Source organism: Halichoerus grypus, chromosome 2 (genome assembly GCF_964656455.1).
Source record: "Halichoerus grypus chromosome 2, mHalGry1.hap1.1, whole genome shotgun sequence".
In the NCBI taxonomy this organism is placed as follows: Eukaryota; Metazoa; Chordata; class Mammalia; order Carnivora; family Phocidae; genus Halichoerus; species Halichoerus grypus.
The window spans coordinates 186,177,984-186,194,136 of NC_135713.1; the positions used below are offsets into that span (position 1 = coordinate 186,177,984).

General features: G+C 59.7%; 1 protein-coding gene across 4 annotated transcripts; it reads left to right on the forward strand.

The window, feature by feature from the left end:
- The first annotated feature begins 1,581 nt into the window (after window positions 1-1,581).
- OSBPL7 (oxysterol binding protein like 7) lies at window positions 1,582-16,153 on the forward strand. 4 transcript variants are annotated; one of them, XM_036119688.2, is made up of 23 exons: window positions 1,582-1,736; window positions 3,094-3,247; window positions 3,358-3,483; window positions 3,668-3,721; window positions 4,326-4,439; window positions 4,785-4,895; window positions 5,014-5,131; window positions 5,472-5,575; window positions 5,931-6,023; window positions 6,108-6,240; window positions 6,325-6,413; window positions 6,608-6,703; window positions 7,342-7,479; window positions 8,039-8,132; window positions 8,812-9,059; window positions 9,204-9,341; window positions 12,834-12,897; window positions 13,001-13,079; window positions 14,044-14,188; window positions 14,290-14,434; window positions 14,522-14,648; window positions 14,847-14,969; window positions 15,116-16,153. In XM_036119688.2, exons 2-23 carry the CDS (start codon window positions 3,173-3,175, stop codon window positions 15,222-15,224), a joined length of 2,523 nt encoding a protein of 840 aa, XP_035975581.1. In that variant the 5' UTR covers window positions 1,582-1,736; window positions 3,094-3,172; the 3' UTR covers window positions 15,225-16,153. The 4 variants fall into 4 exon arrangements, with proteins under 4 accessions (XP_035975581.1, XP_077921760.1, XP_077921762.1 ...); XM_078065634.1 differs by having other exon boundaries at window positions 1,597-1,736; window positions 3,152-3,247; XM_078065635.1 differs by lacking the exon at window positions 1,582-1,736 and adding an exon at window positions 2,809-2,827.

Here is a 16,153-nt window from a genome sequence, read left to right on the forward strand (position 1 = left end):
AATTCTGTACTAATGAGGGGGTCTGGAGGCTCTTGAGTGGGAGGCCTCATTCCAATCTTGGAGAACCAGAAGTTCCTAATGAAGGAGAGAGAATGTTTAACTGGAAGCCTGCCCTTGTCCTTGATTGGAGTAGGGACGGTGGCTGTCGAACTTTCCTCCCAGACCTGGGGCAGTGCAACAGCTTCCTTAGTCCTGGACAGGCACCACTCTAGCAGTGACGATCTGCAGCTTTTCTGTGGCCTGGTCCAGGACCAATTTCCCACAGTGCCCAGGTCGGTGCCATATGCCCCAGGGATGCTTGATCGATAGGAAGTGAATTAAAAGGCCCCTAAGGCTCATGGATGTCAGAGCTGGTCTCGCCAGTGCTGCTCAGTGCCCTCCCTGACTCCCAGAACCCTGCCAGGTGCCAACAACACCCTCCTGGGGCAGCGGGAGCCGTGCTGAGGTTCTGAAGGGACAAGAGAACAGGCATCTCCCAAAGGATGTGTAAGATCCTGTAGGGTAAACCAAGGCCTGGGTGGGGGAGGTGGCCCACATCCTTTCTGGATCAAAGAATCCTGCACTGCATCCTTCACCTGCTGGCGATGCCTGAGGCCCCACCATTAAAACTCACTTTCCAGAAAGCAGCTTCACTGTCCTTAAAGCTGTCTGTCCATCTTGCATTCATTTTAATGAGGTTTAGACTTTTTTTTTTTAAGCTTTTATTTATTAAGAGAGCACATGCGCCCGAATGGGGGAGGGAACAGGGGGAGAGAGAGAATCTCAAGCAGATTCTGTGCTGAGCGCAGAGCCCTACACAGGGCTCGATTTCAAGACCCTGAGCCAAAAATCAAGAGTTGGATGCTTAACCGACTGGGCCACCCAGGTGTCCCATGTTTAGACCTTAAGAGCTGATTTTTAATTAGAATCAAGTACTGCGCTGAACACAGTACTCTGGCAGAAGAGGTGCTCAGAAAGGGAGGCCGGGGATACCCGAGTTGGTTCCAGCTAGCCCTAACGGCCACCTGGTCACTGCTGCAGACCTGCTCCTGATCCAGAGACTCTGCAAGCTGGGGATTTTATGCTACACACGGGTGCCTCCGGCCCCTTGGGTCCCGCCCTGGTGGGGCATCACCCGCAATGAGAGCCTCGGTGGGGGCCGCTGCCTGTCCCTCTCCAGCGGTGGCCGCCCTGCTCACTGTGCTGTTGGCACTGTCTGTTGTGGTCCCCCGGGGGCATCCGTCCCTTCCCGTCAACCTGATTCCTTTGCTGGCTCCAAATTTTGCAATCTATTTTCAGATGTAAAACGAGAGGGGGGCGGTTAATAAGGAAATGGCCTTGGGTACTCACTGGGGTCAAGGCCATGCTAGTCCGAGTAAACCCTTCACCACCACTGGCTTGAGGCCGGCGGCTCCCCAGTCCTCCGTGATCTGTCTGGAACTGCGCCCAGTGGGGACTCTGCCCCCACTCCCAAGCTACCTCGGTGCTGGGGAGTCCGCTCAGCCCTGAGTCCTCCCGGGAGCAGGGGGGCAGAGCTGAGCGGCTGCCCGGAGCTTGGCGGGAGGAGGGGCCGGGGAGGGGGGGAGGTGGGGAGATCCGGCTGGAGGGGAGGCTCCAACGTCTCCTTCCTTCCTGGTTCCTGCAGCAGCTGCTGCTACTGCTCAGCTCCGTGAGGAGGGAGCGGGCCACTCGGAGACGGTGACTCAGAGGCAGAGCGGTGCGCGGGCCAAGGAGCACGGGCGTCCATGGACCCTGGGGTAAGGGGACCACGCTGGCATCAGCTGACACCCCCTGGGCAGGCTTCCTCCCACCTGAAGCTGGCGGGTCTGCCCCTCCGGAGACGGGGGTGGGAATGGAAGTGGAGATGGGGCACCAACCTGGCTCACCTCGACCCCGCACCCCCTCCTGGCAGAGCCTCCCCCTCCGGGCGCCAGCAGCGAGGGGCCAGGAGCATCCGGGGCCAGGAAAAGGGCACAGAGGTACCCAAACACCGGAAGAGTTTGGGAACTTTCAATGGCCAAATGCAGGAGTTTTTACCCGCCCCCCCCACCCTGGGTCAGCCTCTTGCACTCCGGGCCCCTCCGTCCCGACCTCTTGGCCACCACGACCCCACCGCGTCCCTGTCCCTTCCTGGCCTCAGCTCCTCAGGTGCTTGCTGGCTCCATTGGAAGATCTGAGCTGTTTGCCCAGCCTCGGGCCAGCCTCGCCCCTCCAGTCCCCTCCCTGTCTCACACACTCAGAGCCTCATGCATTATTGATCTCCCCGTGGAGCCAGGGCAGCCAGGGCTGGTGCCAAGGGCGCCTGTGGGCACTGCTGCGGGACCTGTGTGGACCGTGGCATGTTCTTGGCCACCTCTTCTCCTGCACACGGTGCCTTCATGGGCCCAGTCCCCTGCTCTCTCCGGGTGGGTACTTATCAGGAGCCCCAAGGACTGGGATGATAGAAGGGAGGCTTCGGCGGGGGTCTGAGGGTCTCAGGTGGGCATCCTAGGGTAGAGGCACAGGGAACAATGGGGAGAGGGCTGTCTCAGGCCTCAGTTTCCCCATGCAGAAGATAGAGGATCTGGAGACCGATTGGTGGGGAGTTGGGATGAAGGGGTTAGGAGCACTCTGCAGAGGCATCGTGGCAGAGGCGTCTACAGCCCATGATGGCGGCAGGGTTGAGGGATGTCCAGGGGTCCTGAAGGAAGAGAAGCTGGACTGAGATCTTGCTTGTCCATTTTCTGAATTCCTCTGTCCTTTTTTAGAGCCTCTTTTTTCACTCCCATGCCTCATCTCTGATCATCCCCAGGGAATCCTCCAGAGAAAGCACTGAGTGTTTCCTAGAGCCTGAGAGTGTGGGCCCAAGGTGGGGCTGGGCGGACTTTTGTGGTTTTCTCTTGGCACCGGCCTGCGGGCTGCGTGCTAGTTCAGCTAGTTCACCTCTCTGAGCAGTGGCCGCAGCTGGCGGGTGTGGGCAGGGAAACCGGCCCAGGGTGGGGAAGGGACAGACTCGGAGAGGCCTGGCAGGTGAGCAGATGCGGGTGAGCTCTTATCTCAGACGATGCAGGAGGGGTGGGAGGTGGGGAGGTGAGAGCAGGGTCTGTGCTCATGGGGTCTCTCTCTTGCTTCAAGGGTCCCCTCAGGACAAGGTGACATCCTTCTCCTTCCACCCCGTTCTACTTCTCGGCAGGGAGTGGCCGCTCCCTTCTCCATGGACTTCCAAGAGAGGGTCCCTAACTTCTTGGCCGAGAGCACTCAGTCTGCAAAGCCAAGCAGTGCCCAGCAGGTCTGAGGGTGGGGAAGCAGGCAGTGGGGGGATAGAACTTGGCCCAAAAGTGGGGGCCAGATTTGGTCACCTTCCCAGCTGCTTTCCTACATCTCTGTCCTGGACGGCAGGCCTCTGAGCTGTGGGAGGTGGTGGAGGAGCCACGGAGCAGGCTGGGAGCAGAGGGCATCATGCCGGAGAGGCAGGAAGGCCACCTGCTCAAGAAAAGGAAGTGGCCTCTGAAGGGCTGGCACAAGGTAGGGTGGGCGGGGCCAAGGGAGGGGCCAGATGCAGGGGTGGGACGGGCACGTGGGAGAGTGTGTGGGCAGTACAGGGGCTGTGTGCATGGAGAAGAAGAAAAGTCCATGTGTGTGGTTGCTCTCTCCCCATACCCTTTCCTCTCGCCTCCTGGGTTCTCGTTCCTTCTGGGCCACGTCACAGAGATACTTTGTGCTCGAGGACGGGATCCTTCATTATGCAACCACTCGGCAAGACGTGAGTCAGGGCCTCTGCTGGGGGTCGTGGGAATGCGTGTGGCCCCAGAATGCTCCGAATAGGCAGGGGACTTCTGGAATCCACCAGAGCAGGGTCTGATCCCAGCTCCACCATTTCTGGGTGTGGGGTCTTGGGCAAGTTCCTTCCCATCTCTAAGATGGAGAGAGTACGACCCCCCATTTGTAGGGTAGTCTTCTTGGTGAGGGCCCTCGGGACAGTGCCTGGCACAAAAATTAGTGTCCAGGAAGCAGGAGCTTTCTCATCCGTGCCCTCCTCCTGTTCCTGGGCTGGGAACAGGAACCGAAGGCCTACGCGCTCAGGCTCACCATCCGTGAGGGTGTTTGCCTTCTCGGTCTTGCGGGTTCCTGAGAGCAGTTTTCCTGGCTCCGTGACTCCCTTGAGTTCAGAATGTGACTTGACATAGTGGGGTGTTCTGTGCACAGGCGGACAGCGGACAAGTCCCTGCTGATGCTGTGACTCAGGGATGAGAGTGAACCCACTGCCTGGCCCTGGAGCCTAGAGTCACCTCAGGAAGATGGTGGCTCTATGGTCCCCGGGGGCCTAAAAACAGTCCCATTTTCCCCCTGCTAACCCTCCACTCCAGATCACCAAGGGGAAGCTTCATGGCTCCATTGACGTCCGACTGTCTGTCATGTCCATCAACAAAAAGGCCCAGCGCATTGACCTTGACACCGAAGATAACATCTACCACCTCAAGGTGACATTCCTGGGAGCCAAGTGTGGCTTGGGTCCCAGCCTGGCGGAGACACAAGGGCACACCGGAGAGAGGGGCGGGGGCTGAGGGTCTGTCCCTGAGGTCGACAGCAAGGGCTTTCCCATCGTATACGATGGCCAACGGCAAACCGCCTTCTTGGTTGTTCTGTAAACGGGCACAGAGCTAAGGGCTCAGACTCCTGGGCTCTGCCTCCCCGCAAGGAGCCTTAGCACAAGCTGGGGACCACAGGGGGAGCCCACTTGCCTGGGGATCAGAGCCCCGACTTCCTGCCCCAGTGAAGCAGTCCTTCCTTTCATGCTTCCCTCCCCATCTCCATCGCCTCTGCAGATCAAATCCCAGGACCTGTTCCAGAGCTGGGTGGCCCAGCTTCGTGCCCACCGCCTGGCCCAGCGCCTGGACATGCCCCGAGGCTCGCTGCCCGGCACCACTCACCGGAAGGTAAGAAGGGCCCTGTGTGGGGGCAGGTGACAGGGGCACCCAGGGGTGGTGGCTTCAGGGAATCATGAGACCCAGGGATGTGGGCACTGTCCCGCCTCACCCTTGACGCACCCCGCAGGTTCCTGGTGCCCAGCTTCCAGCGGATACCAGCGCCTCGGCTCTACCTGGGGCTGGACCTCGGGAGAAGGTGTCTTCCTGGCCAAGGGACAGTGATGGGCTAGACCGCTGCTCTCATGGTGAGGGGCCCGTGGCACTGCGCCTATGATGTTGGCCCAGGAGAGGGAAGTGCCAGCAAGTGGGGACAGAGTCAGTCCGTGCGGGGGCAGCAGAGTTGAGGTGTGTTGTGGAGACAGTGGGGGTTGGGGTGCCAGCCCTCTCAGGAGACCCGTGTGAGGCCAGACCCGGGCTGAGACGTGGGAACTGCTTTGGGCTCCTGAGCCGAAGAGGGCGATCCAGGGTCAGGGTTTCTATGGCTGCCGGGTGAAGTGTTTGGAGGAGGAAGGGAAGCTGAGGGACAGACTTTGGGGTACCCGGTCAGTGTTGGGAGAGGGACTTCCTCATTCATTCTTCCCGCAGAGCTGTCTGAGTGTCAGGGGAAGCTCCAGGAACTACACAGACTCCTCCAGAGCCTGGAGTCCCTGCACCGAATCCCCTCAGCCCCAGTTATCCCCACGCACCAGGTGAGGGCCGGGGGGAGGAGGCAGGGGCCTGCCCAGGGGCCTCTCCCGCTTTATGCCTGCATGCCCACCGCTTCCCTGGGACAGATCCCCAGGCCCCCTTACATGCTGCAGCTCCCTGGAGAGCCATGCATCGGCCTAGCTGACTCACCTCCCATGTCCAGACTGTCTCAGGGTCGCGTCTCTGCCCCTTGGGGCCGACCCCTGCCTGCTGTGCCCACGCATCTACTAGGGCGTCTGTCTTCTTCCTCTGCGGTGTCAGATGTCTCTGTGCCCCCCTCCGGGGCCATCTGCCTCTCTCCTGGCTTTCATGGTTGCTGCCCTTCTCCCTGAGTGAACCCCCCCCCCCATGTGCCAGGCCTCAGTGACAACTGAGAGACCCAGGAAGGGGAAGCGGACCAGCCGCATGTGGTGCACACAGAGCTTTGCCAAGGACGACACTATTGGACGGGTGAGCTGGGGCGTGGACCCCAAGTCGCCGGGTGGGATGACCTGAAGGAGGCTGTCACCTTTGACCCCTGCCCTTCACCTACAGGTTGGTCGTCTCCACGGCTCTGTTCCCAACCTGTCTCGCTACCTGGAGTCCCGGGACCCCTCAGGCCCCCGCGGGCTGCCGCCGCCAGACTATGCCCACCTGCAGCGTACTTTCTGGGCCCTGGCGCAGAAGGGTGAGTGCATGCGGGAGGGGTGGCAGGGAGCAGGCAGGGGGAGGGAGAGGAAGAGGAGTCTGACGCCTGCCCCTGCCCCTACAGTGCACAACTCCCTCAGCAGCGTCCTGGCTGCCCTGACCGCCGAGTGGGACCAACTGAGGGACCTGCACCAGGGTTCAGAGCTGTCACAGGTGGGGTGAGGCTCAGGGACCGGGGAGCTGTGGGAGGAGAGGGCTTGAGGCCGAGGCCCGCAGGCCTGGGGGTGAGAGCAGAGCTGGGTCCAGGGCGAGAGTGGCTGGCAGAGGCAGTCTGTGCAGAGATCAGCGTGGTGGGGTGGGGAGGGCTTTGTCCTCCTGGCCCCTGGCCCCTCACCCTCTCCCTGCAGGTCTCCGAGGCCTCTGCTGGCCCGAGGCGCCTCCATTCGCTCTCCGTCTCCTCGGACACCACTGCAGACTCCTTCAGCTCCCTCAACCCCGAGGAGGTAGGAGCCAGGCTGGACTGTGGGGACCCTTTCTCCTGCACCTTCTTGCTCGGGGAAGTGAAGGCACCGTTGGTCTTCAGACCCAAAACAGGGCCAGAAGTCCTAGCTCCAACCCTTTCATGTAACACTGTCAGCAACCTCATCGTGGTCATTCCTGCCTGGCCAGTGTGTGCAGAGTGCTTTTACCTTTAGTTTTGGGTCCTATGAGGTCATGATCCTTACCCTCAAGTTCATGGTGGAGGATACAGAGACTCAAAGAATCTGACCGATGGGGGCCCAGGCTCCCACAATTGCGGATCGTGGGTTGGCTGAGCTGGGACTTAGGTGTTCTGAGCACAGACTCTGGGGCCGGGCTCCATGGGTTTCAATTTAGCTCCATTCCACGCCCGCTTTGTGACCCTGAGGCTCAGTGTCCTGATCTGCAAAGTGGGGGGTCATAATTGCGCCTGCTGCATAGGGTGAGCTTCAGGATGGATTGTGTTAATACACACGGAAGCCTTGGAGCCCGGCTCAGAGTCAGCGCCCAGGCAGGGTGAGCGGCTGTGGGGAACCTGTGTCTCCTTGCTCCCAGTTCCTTCCGTCACACCTTCCTATTCCACTGTGTTCTCTCCCCTGCCTGACACCCGTCCTTCCCACAGCAAGAAGCTCTGTACATGAAGGGGCGGGAGCTGACCCCCCAGCTGTCCCAGAGCAGCATCCTGTCTCTCGCTGAGTCCCACACAGAGTTCTTTGATGCCTGTGAGGTTCTCCTCTCTGCCAGCTCTTCTGAAAATGAGGTGAGGTGGTGGTGGGGGGCCTGGGAAAATTGGGATGGGGTCCAGAGAGACTAGAATTTGTAGATTCCCAAATCCTTTCTAACGCCTCGGCTCCTGTCTCTGGCAACACGTCCGGACCTGCTGGGTTGGTGTCCCTGCTCAGAAATCTCCACTGGGGACCCTTCTTCCAGTTCGATGTGCTTTATCCCCGTTGGTTCTCCAGCAAGACGGCTGCCTCAGTCCCACCCGCCATCTTCCTGAGAGCCCGTCAGCCCCAGCATTCCCCTGACCCCTGACCCGGACCCGGGGTCTCAGCAATGCCCTGCTGCCCTGTCCTTGTGTACCACCAAGTCCCTGAGCTTTCTCCCCAAAGTGAGAGGGCCAGGCGTCCCCCTCCCAAAGTGGCAGGGCACACTCCCTGATGCCGGTCTTAGGGCTCAGAGCCCCCCCCCCCACCCAAATACATGTCTTCCCCCTTCCCATCAAAGGACTGGCTGGGCAGAGTCTTGCCGGGCCCTGGGCACTGCCCAGCTGCCCGGGGAGGCCCAGTCTGCCCAGCCTCTCATCTGTCCCGGCCCAGGGCTCAGAGGAGGAGGAGTCGTGCACCAGTGAAATCACCACCAGCCTGTCCGAGGAGGTGCTGGACCTCAGGGGAGCTGAGCACTATCAGAAAGGTGCCCGCTGGGTGCGCAGCCATGGGGGCGCTGGGGAACAGGTAGAAATGGTGTTTGCCCACAGCCCAGGCCCCTTGGGAGGCAGTCTCTTGGGGTGACTGGTGGGCTGACAGCTTTGGGTGCTGACTCCAGAAGTGACCCCAGGAGATGAGGAAGGCTAAGCTGTGAGCTACAGAATGTTCCAGAAGTGGCTCCGGGGGTGGGTCAGGCTCATGCCTGAGAAGGTTCGAATAGGGCCTGATACAGAGGCAGAAACTCCCACCTTGCCACTCTTTACCAGTGTGGCTTTGGACATGTCATTTTACTTCTTGGAGCTTGCTTCCTCAGCTACAAAATGGGCCGAATAATCTATATCCTGACATCGGTTTCTGTGTTTATGGTAGGGAGCTGAAGATAAGGGTGGGGGGCTCAGGAGGGGCTTCTGGGGTGCAGGGTTTCCCCAGTGGGGACCGCCCTCTCGGAGTGGTTCTCGGCCCCGCTGCCCCCCTGAAATCCCCCAGGAGCTTATCTGCAATTGGCTCCCCAGCTGCCCCACCCTGCCCCGAGTCCAGAGGGGGCTTGGGAGTGAGTCTATCTAGGAGCCCCTCTGTTGGGGGGGGCACCTCGGGGCTGGCCTGTGCACCTGCTGGGTCTGGGTGCCGCACCCAGAGGGAGAGTGACGTGGCCGGGTGGGCCCCAGGGGCATGTGTTCCAGGGAGAGCTGCAGGGCCCCCGCGTCGCCGCTGCCTGCCAGCAGCCAGTGGGCCAGGAGCCGACGTGAGCCTGTGGAACATACTGCGGAACAACATCGGCAAGGACCTGTCCAAGGTGTCCATGCCCGTGCAGCTCAACGAGCCGCTCAACACCCTGCAGCGGCTGTGCGAGGAGCTGGAGTACAGCCGCCTCCTGGACCAGGCCAGCCGCACGGCTGACCCCTGCGAGCGCATGGTACCCCGCCAACTCCCGGCCGGCCCCCTCCTCGCTGCCGGACTTCCACCTCGGGCCCCCCAGTCCTTGCCTGCCGTGGGGTGGCACCTCCCCTTCTCTGACCCCCTCCCCCCCAGCGGCATCTCCCTGCCCTCCCCCCTGCAGGTGTACATCGCGGCCTTTGCTGTGTCTGCCTACTCGTCCACGTACCACCGAGCAGGCTGTAAGCCCTTCAACCCCGTCCTGGGGGAGACCTATGAGTGTGAGCGGCCTGACCGGGGCTTCCGCTTCATCAGTGAGCAGGTGTGGGCCTCATGGGGGCCTGGGGCCGGGAAGCGCCGGGGCTTTGGGGGGGTCGGGGCCTGGGGGAGAGCGCGGGGCGGCCGGCTCTGCGCCAGGCGCTGGGCCGCATGGTGGTGGCGCAAGGGGCTCTCTGCTCCGGGGAGCCCCCTGCCGAGTGTGCGGGCTGACTTGACCCAGGGAGTTTTACGGGGCATGTTCTAGAGCCGGGAGCCCGGAAGCTCATAGGCCGCTCCTCAGCCCTACCCGGGAAGGCAGGCTCTGGGGGCTGATCCTGAGCTAAGTCTTGAGGGAGGAATTGACGGGCACCAGGAGTACGGGCTGGGAGGGCGTGGGGAATGGGATGCTCCAGACAGTGTAAAGGAACAGATGGAGCATGTTTAGGAAGAGTAAGAGACGCAGCTGGAAGAACAGACAGGGCCAAACCCTGAGGAACCCTGTGAGCCAAGCGGTTGTTCTCAAATCCCGAAGGCGATGGGGAGTCGTCGGAGGGTTTTCGGCCGTAGAGGGACAGGCTCCGAATTGCACTCTATCAAGAGCACTCAGGCGGTCGCATGCGGATGGGTCAGAGAAGGTCACTCCTGTAAGAGCTGCTGAGGGCCTGCACTTGGCCGCTGGCAGCCGGATTGCGTGGACAGTGGATTCGGCAGCTGTGCATGTGTCGCTCTCGACAGGACTCGGTGGTCAACAGAATGTTGTTACGCGTAAGGGATAGGGGAGGTGGTCGACAGGAGGGAGAAGTCGGAGGTGGCCTTGAATTTCTGGCTGTGTGGCCGTGCCAGTGAGCAAGATGGAAAGGACGAGAGGAGAGTGACTGAATTAGGGCGACTCCTTATCCACGTGGGCTTGACTTCCATGGGCAGATGTCCAGTAGGCCCTGGACCACGTGGGCATGGAGCTCCTTGGGGGGCACAGGGTGGGGCTAACGGACCTGGGAGTCACCAGCTTAGAGGACGGATGATGTCACAGGCTGCTCCGGGGGGAGGGTCCGGACAGGAGGGTGGGCAGGGAAGGTGGAGGAGCTCTGAGGTGAGGGGGTGGGCAGATGGTCCACAGGACTTCAAAAAGTGTCGTTGGTTTACTGAGTGAGGGATGTTTCAGAGGAAGGCTGGGGGCCGAGCCTGGATTACAGTGGGTGTGTAGTAAAATGAAGTAAAATAGAGAAAAGTGCTACTTAAAATTAAATGGGGCGCCTGGCTGGCTCAGTCAGTAGAGCATGTGACTCTTGATCTCAGGGTTGTGAGTTCAAGTCCCACACTGGGCATAGAGCTTACTTAAAAAAATAAAATTAGGGGCACGTGGGTGGCTCAGTCAAACAACTGATTCTTGGTTTCAGCTCAGGTCATAATCTCAGGGTCATGAGATCAAGCCCTGTGTGGGGCTTCTCTGCCCCCACCCCTTGTATGTGAGCTCTCTCTCAAAAAAAAAATTTAAAAAAATAAATTTTAAAAAATTAGATTAAATTAAAATAGAGACAAATGCAAATTGTTTCCAAAAAATTTTAGCTGGAGGGAAAGAAGAGGGAGAGAGGGTTTCAGCCAGAGGTGGGGATAAAGAGTTGAAGCAGGTTTTTTGTTTGTTTAGATTTTAAGTGTTTCTGGTTTTTTAAAAGATTTTATTTATTCATTTGAGAGAGAGAGAGAGAGAAGATGAGCAGGAGGAGGGGCAGAGGGTGAGGGGAAGCAGACTCCCTGCTGACTGAGCCACCCAGGCACCTTAGATTTTAAGTGTTTTTGAAAACATAGTGAAAAGTTAACATAGTCCAATAGTACAGTAGAAAATGACCCCCAGGGCGCCTGGGTGGCTCAGTCATTAAGTGTCTGCCTTCAGCTCAGGTCATGATCCCAGGGTCCGGGGATCGAGCCCCGCATCGGGCTCCCTGTTCGGCGGGAAGCTTGCTTCTCCCTCTCCCACTCCCCCTGCTTGTGTTCCCTCTCTCACTGTCTCTCTCTCTCTCTCTCTGTCAAATAAGTAAAAATCTTTTTTTTTTTTTTTAAAGATTTTATTTATTTATTTGAGAGAGAATGAGAGAGAGCACATGAGAGGGGGGAGGGTCAGAGGGAGAAGCAGACTCCCAGCTGAGCAGGGAGCCCGATGCGGGACTCGATCCAGGGACTCCAGGATCATGACCTGAGCCGAAGGCAGTCGCTTAACCAACTGAGCCACCCAGGCGCCCCAAATAAGTAAAAATCTTAAAAAAAAAAAAAAAAAAAAAAAAGACGTGACGGATTCCTCCCTCAGAAAGGTGGAATCTTTTTTTTTTTTAAGATTTTATTTATTTATTTTAGAGACAGAGAGAAGGGCAGAAGGGCAGGGGGGAGGAGCAGAGGGACAAGCAGACTCTGCGCTGAGTGCGGAGCCAGACGCGGGTCTCGATTTCAGGACCCTGAGATCATGACCTGAGCCGAAACTAACAGTCGGACGCTCTTAGTCGACTGAGCCACCCAGGTGCTCCAAGGTTTACTCTTGCTTAAGACGGAAGAAACAGGAGATATTTCTATTCAGAGAGAAAGAGAAATGGAGAGGGAAAGGCTGCAGGGCAGGGGGGATGGGGAGGGAGGAAGCCCGCAGGAAGGGGAGCGAGGCGGCAGGAGGAGGAGGAGGGGGGCTGGGCCTGGCAGTGGGTTTCGGGGGACTGGCGTCAGGGTGGGAGCCGTAAGTCGGTGGAAGGAGTCGCCATCTCTGCTCTCGCTCTGATTGTGGGGGGTTAATGTGTGAAGGGGATGGTTTGGGTGTCGGTCCCCGGAGGAGGACTGGGCCCAGGGCTGGACACAGTGTAGAATGAGAAGTTCCCAGTGTGTGCTGTGTGTTCTGCGGCCCAGTGGCTGTGTCTAAAGAGCAGGGAGCCAGGGGTGGGCACAGAGGAGGCCGATCGACGCTGAGCGTTGTGGCGGGTGGTGGCAGCAGGTTGTCAAGAGTGCCGGGTGAGAGGGTGCAGGTGACAGAGCAATCTCAACCAGGGGGGACGGAGGTGAAGCCGGGGCTGTCGGGCCACCACAAAGCAGAGCAGCTGGATGTCTTGGGAGGAGCCAGGGGCCACAGGGAATGGGGAGAGAGGCCAGGCTGTGGGCTGTGGGATACCCGAGTTCAAGTTCCAGATATGGAGCCGTTCCAAGGAGGACAAGGCCAGGTTTTTCCAGGGCCGTGGTGTGGAGGCTGTGACAATGGTGAGGGAGAAGACGATGAGGGGAGAGAGGGTCCTCGGCAGGGCTGGCTTCCAGGCAGGGCGCAGGAGGGGGCCCCAGCCGTCACTGCTAGAGGACTTCATAGGCTGGAACGGGGGTTCTGGGGCTCTCGGGGGTGTGAATGAGAAGGGGGAATGTGAGGCCTCATGGGAAAAGAAAGGACAACAGAGACAAGAGACCTGGAACTAACTGGTCTTCTGGGTTGAAGAGGAACTGGGAATGGGGGTCAGGGGCTTCAGGAAGCCGTGGGGTCAGGAGCAGACCCCACGGCCCTCAGGGGCAGCATCAAGAGCCCTTCTTTGCTCACAAGGTCTCCCACCACCCCCCCATCTCGGCGTGCCATGCGGAGTCTGAGAACTTCGTCTTCTGGCAAGGTGAGGAGTGGGGGGCATGGTGGGGTGGACATGGCGGTGAAGGGCATGTGGAGTGCTAGAACACTCTCTGGTCTCATTTCTCCCTCTCCCTCTCCCTCTCCAGACATGAAGTGGAAGAACAAGTTCTGGGGCAAATCCTTAGAGATTGTGCCTGTGGGGACAGTCAACGTCAGCCTGCCCAGGTGAGTATTCCTAAGTGCTCAGCGGCCAGGCCGGGCCCACAGGCCGTCCTCCAGGCTGGTGTGGGAGGTAGTAGGGACAGGATAGAAAGGTCTGGCCTGAGGCTGCTTGAGCCGGGGCAGTGTCTGTACATTTTACACCTGTATTTACAGTGTTGTGTATAAAGAAAGGTGAAAAATCTTAGAATAGTAGAGCGGGAAGGGCTCATCAGGGTCATGTGATGCAGTGGCTTTCACACTTTTTTGACCATGACTCACAGTAAGAAATGCATTTGAGACTTCAAGCCAATGCACGGATACACCCAGACAGACAGACAGACAGACACACACACACACACACACACACACACACACAGAAACCTAAACTGACCTCAGGATCCATCACAAGCCACGTTTGAAACACCCTCATTAGCTCCTGTCGTTTTAGAAGTGCGGACTGCAGCCAGAGGGGGCGGGGGCTTAGCCGGCCCGGGCCAGGCATCAGCTAGAGGCCGCTGCACAAGCGGGAAGCTCCTGGACTTCAGAGTCAGAAGTCCCGGCTGGGAGTCTTGATCCTGCCACTTAATAATTATGCAAGCGGCGAAGGGACTTGACGCCCCAGGGCCTTGAGTCTGCTCTCCTATAAAATAAGAGTAGTGAGTAGTACCCAGGAGAAGTGGGAAGTGAACCGGGTAATATGTGTGAACAGAGCTACCCTGGTCCCTGGCACCTGAGGGCCGGGACCCTGTCTATGTATTTATTCCCATGACTTAGGCCCTCAGGAGATTTATCAAATGAGTGGAGACGTGTTGGCTCAAAATTTTCTGCGAAGGCTGCCCTGCTTGATAAATACGTCCTCCTTCACGGCAGAGGCAAAACCAGGACCCCCGTGCTCCTTCCACAGACCCCCACGACCTGCTCCCTGGCTCAGGGTGGCACTTGCACCCCAGGGCCGGCCAGCTGCCCTCCCCCGCTCTGTCTCTCTCAGGTTCGGGGACCACTTTGAGTGGAACAAGGTGACGTCCTGCATTCACAACATCCTGAGTGGCCAGCGCTGGATCGAGCACTATGGGGAGGTGCTCATCCGGAACACGCAGGACAGCTCCTGCCACTGCAAGATCACCTTCTGCAAGGTGGGCACGCCACCCCGACCCTGCCTGTCCGCCCCCAGCGGCGCACCTGGGGGAAGGGGAGGGGCACACCCCTAAGTGCCCTGCCCCCACCCCCACCCCAGGCCAAGTACTGGAGCTCCAACATCCACGAGGTGCAGGGTGCCGTGTTCAGCCGGAGTGGCCGCGTCCTCCACCGACTCTCTGGGAAGTGGCACGAGGGGCTCTACCGGGGGACCCTGCCGGGCGGTCAGTGCATCTGGAAACCCAGTAAGTGGGGCGGTCGGGGAGGGCTGGGCAGGGGTGAGGGTGGCTCTGGCACGGTCCACCTGCCCCAGCCCCTTGCCTTCCCCCCAGACTCAATGCCCCCAGACCATGAGCGAAACTTCGGCTTCACTCAGTTTGCCTTGGAGCTGAATGAGCTGACGGCAGAGCTGAAACGGTCACTGCCTTCCACGGACACGCGGCTCCGGCCAGACCAGAGGTCAGTGTCCGGCAGGCCTCACCCTGGAACCGTGGGCTCCTCCCTCCCCAACATGGGTTTCCACACAGAGCTGGGCCTGCCCTTCCTTCTTGGAGTTGCCTCAGGGAGATGGGTCCTGTGTGTGGAGGGAGCTGGGCAGGGGATAGAGGCCTTGGGTCTGGAGGGGGCAGTTCCGCTGACTGCCGTCTGGAAGCTCAGGTACCTGGAGGAGGGGAACATACAGGCTGCTGAGGCCCAGAAGAGAAGGATCGAGCAGCTTCAGCGGGACAGGCGCAGAGTGATGGAGGAGAACAACATCGTCCACCAGGCTCGCTTCTTCAGGTACCTCTGCCCTCTCCCGGGGTCTCTGCCATCCAGGCTCCCCTCCAGCTCCCTGAGCGGGGGCATGGGGGGGGGCGCAGCTGTGGGAGGCAGCATCCGGGAACCCTGGCCTTAATTCTGCCTGTTCACCCCTCTCCTTCCCCCAGGCGGCAGACAGACAGCAGTGGGAAGGAGTGGTGGGTGACTAACAACACGTACTGGAGGCTTCGGGCCGAGCCAGGCTACGGGAACCTGGACGGGGCCGTGCTCTGGTAGCCCCGGCCCTCAGGGGCAGGAGGCTCGGATTCCTCCCTCCTGCCTCTGCCCCCCACGGACACACGGGTGAGGCCAGGCTCCCCCGCTCACTGCCCTGGAGACCAAAGGGGCAGCTCTGGCTCCGTCCCCTCTGCCGGCCAGAGGGGCTGCCTCTCAGCCCATTGCCCACCCCCTGTTTGGGGTGGGAAGCAGGATCTGTGCTTCCCCAGTCTTGTTTCCCTGGACAACCAGCATGTAAGCCCCTTCTCGCTCCGTCATTTCCCCTTCTGTCCCCCTTGGGGTACTTGGGGGAGACTCAAGGCTCTCCAGGATCTGTTCCCCATTTAGTGCCTTCCTAGGACACAGGGGACCCCTTGATGCTCCCCAGGCTTCCTATGCCCAGGGCTCTGGCCCCAGCTGTGCAGTTGGAGTGAGTGAAGGAGAAGAGATGGCGTTTTCTTCCACCCCCTGTCCCTCCCATGCCCCTCTCCAGCATCTTCTGCCCCATGCCCTGGCCCAGCGGGGCTCCCTTTGCTTGGTCCTTGGCAATCTCTCCCATCTTCCTGGATCCCCTTCTCCCAAACTGCTAAATGCCTGCGGCTTCCAGCTCTTTCGGCCTTGTCCTCGAGCGGTTTCCTTCCGTCGCAGCTCAGCAGGTCCCCCCAGAGTGGAAGAGGCCTGTCCCGGAGGCAGGGAGCCAACGGAGCAGGCAGGGCGCCCGGCCTCAGACCCCCTGGGAGTGAGTGAGCACGCGTGAGTGTGAGTTTGTGTAGGAGTATGTGCGTGTGTGCGTGTGCCCGTGTACTGCTTGCAGGCGAGCAGGGTCCTCCACATAGCCCAGACGGCCCGTGCCGCGTGTCCGCCGCCGTTGCGGCTCATTTCCACACGGTCTGCCTCTGGGGAAGGTGAATCGCAGTGACATTCCAAGCTCCAATAAAGACTGTCCCAAA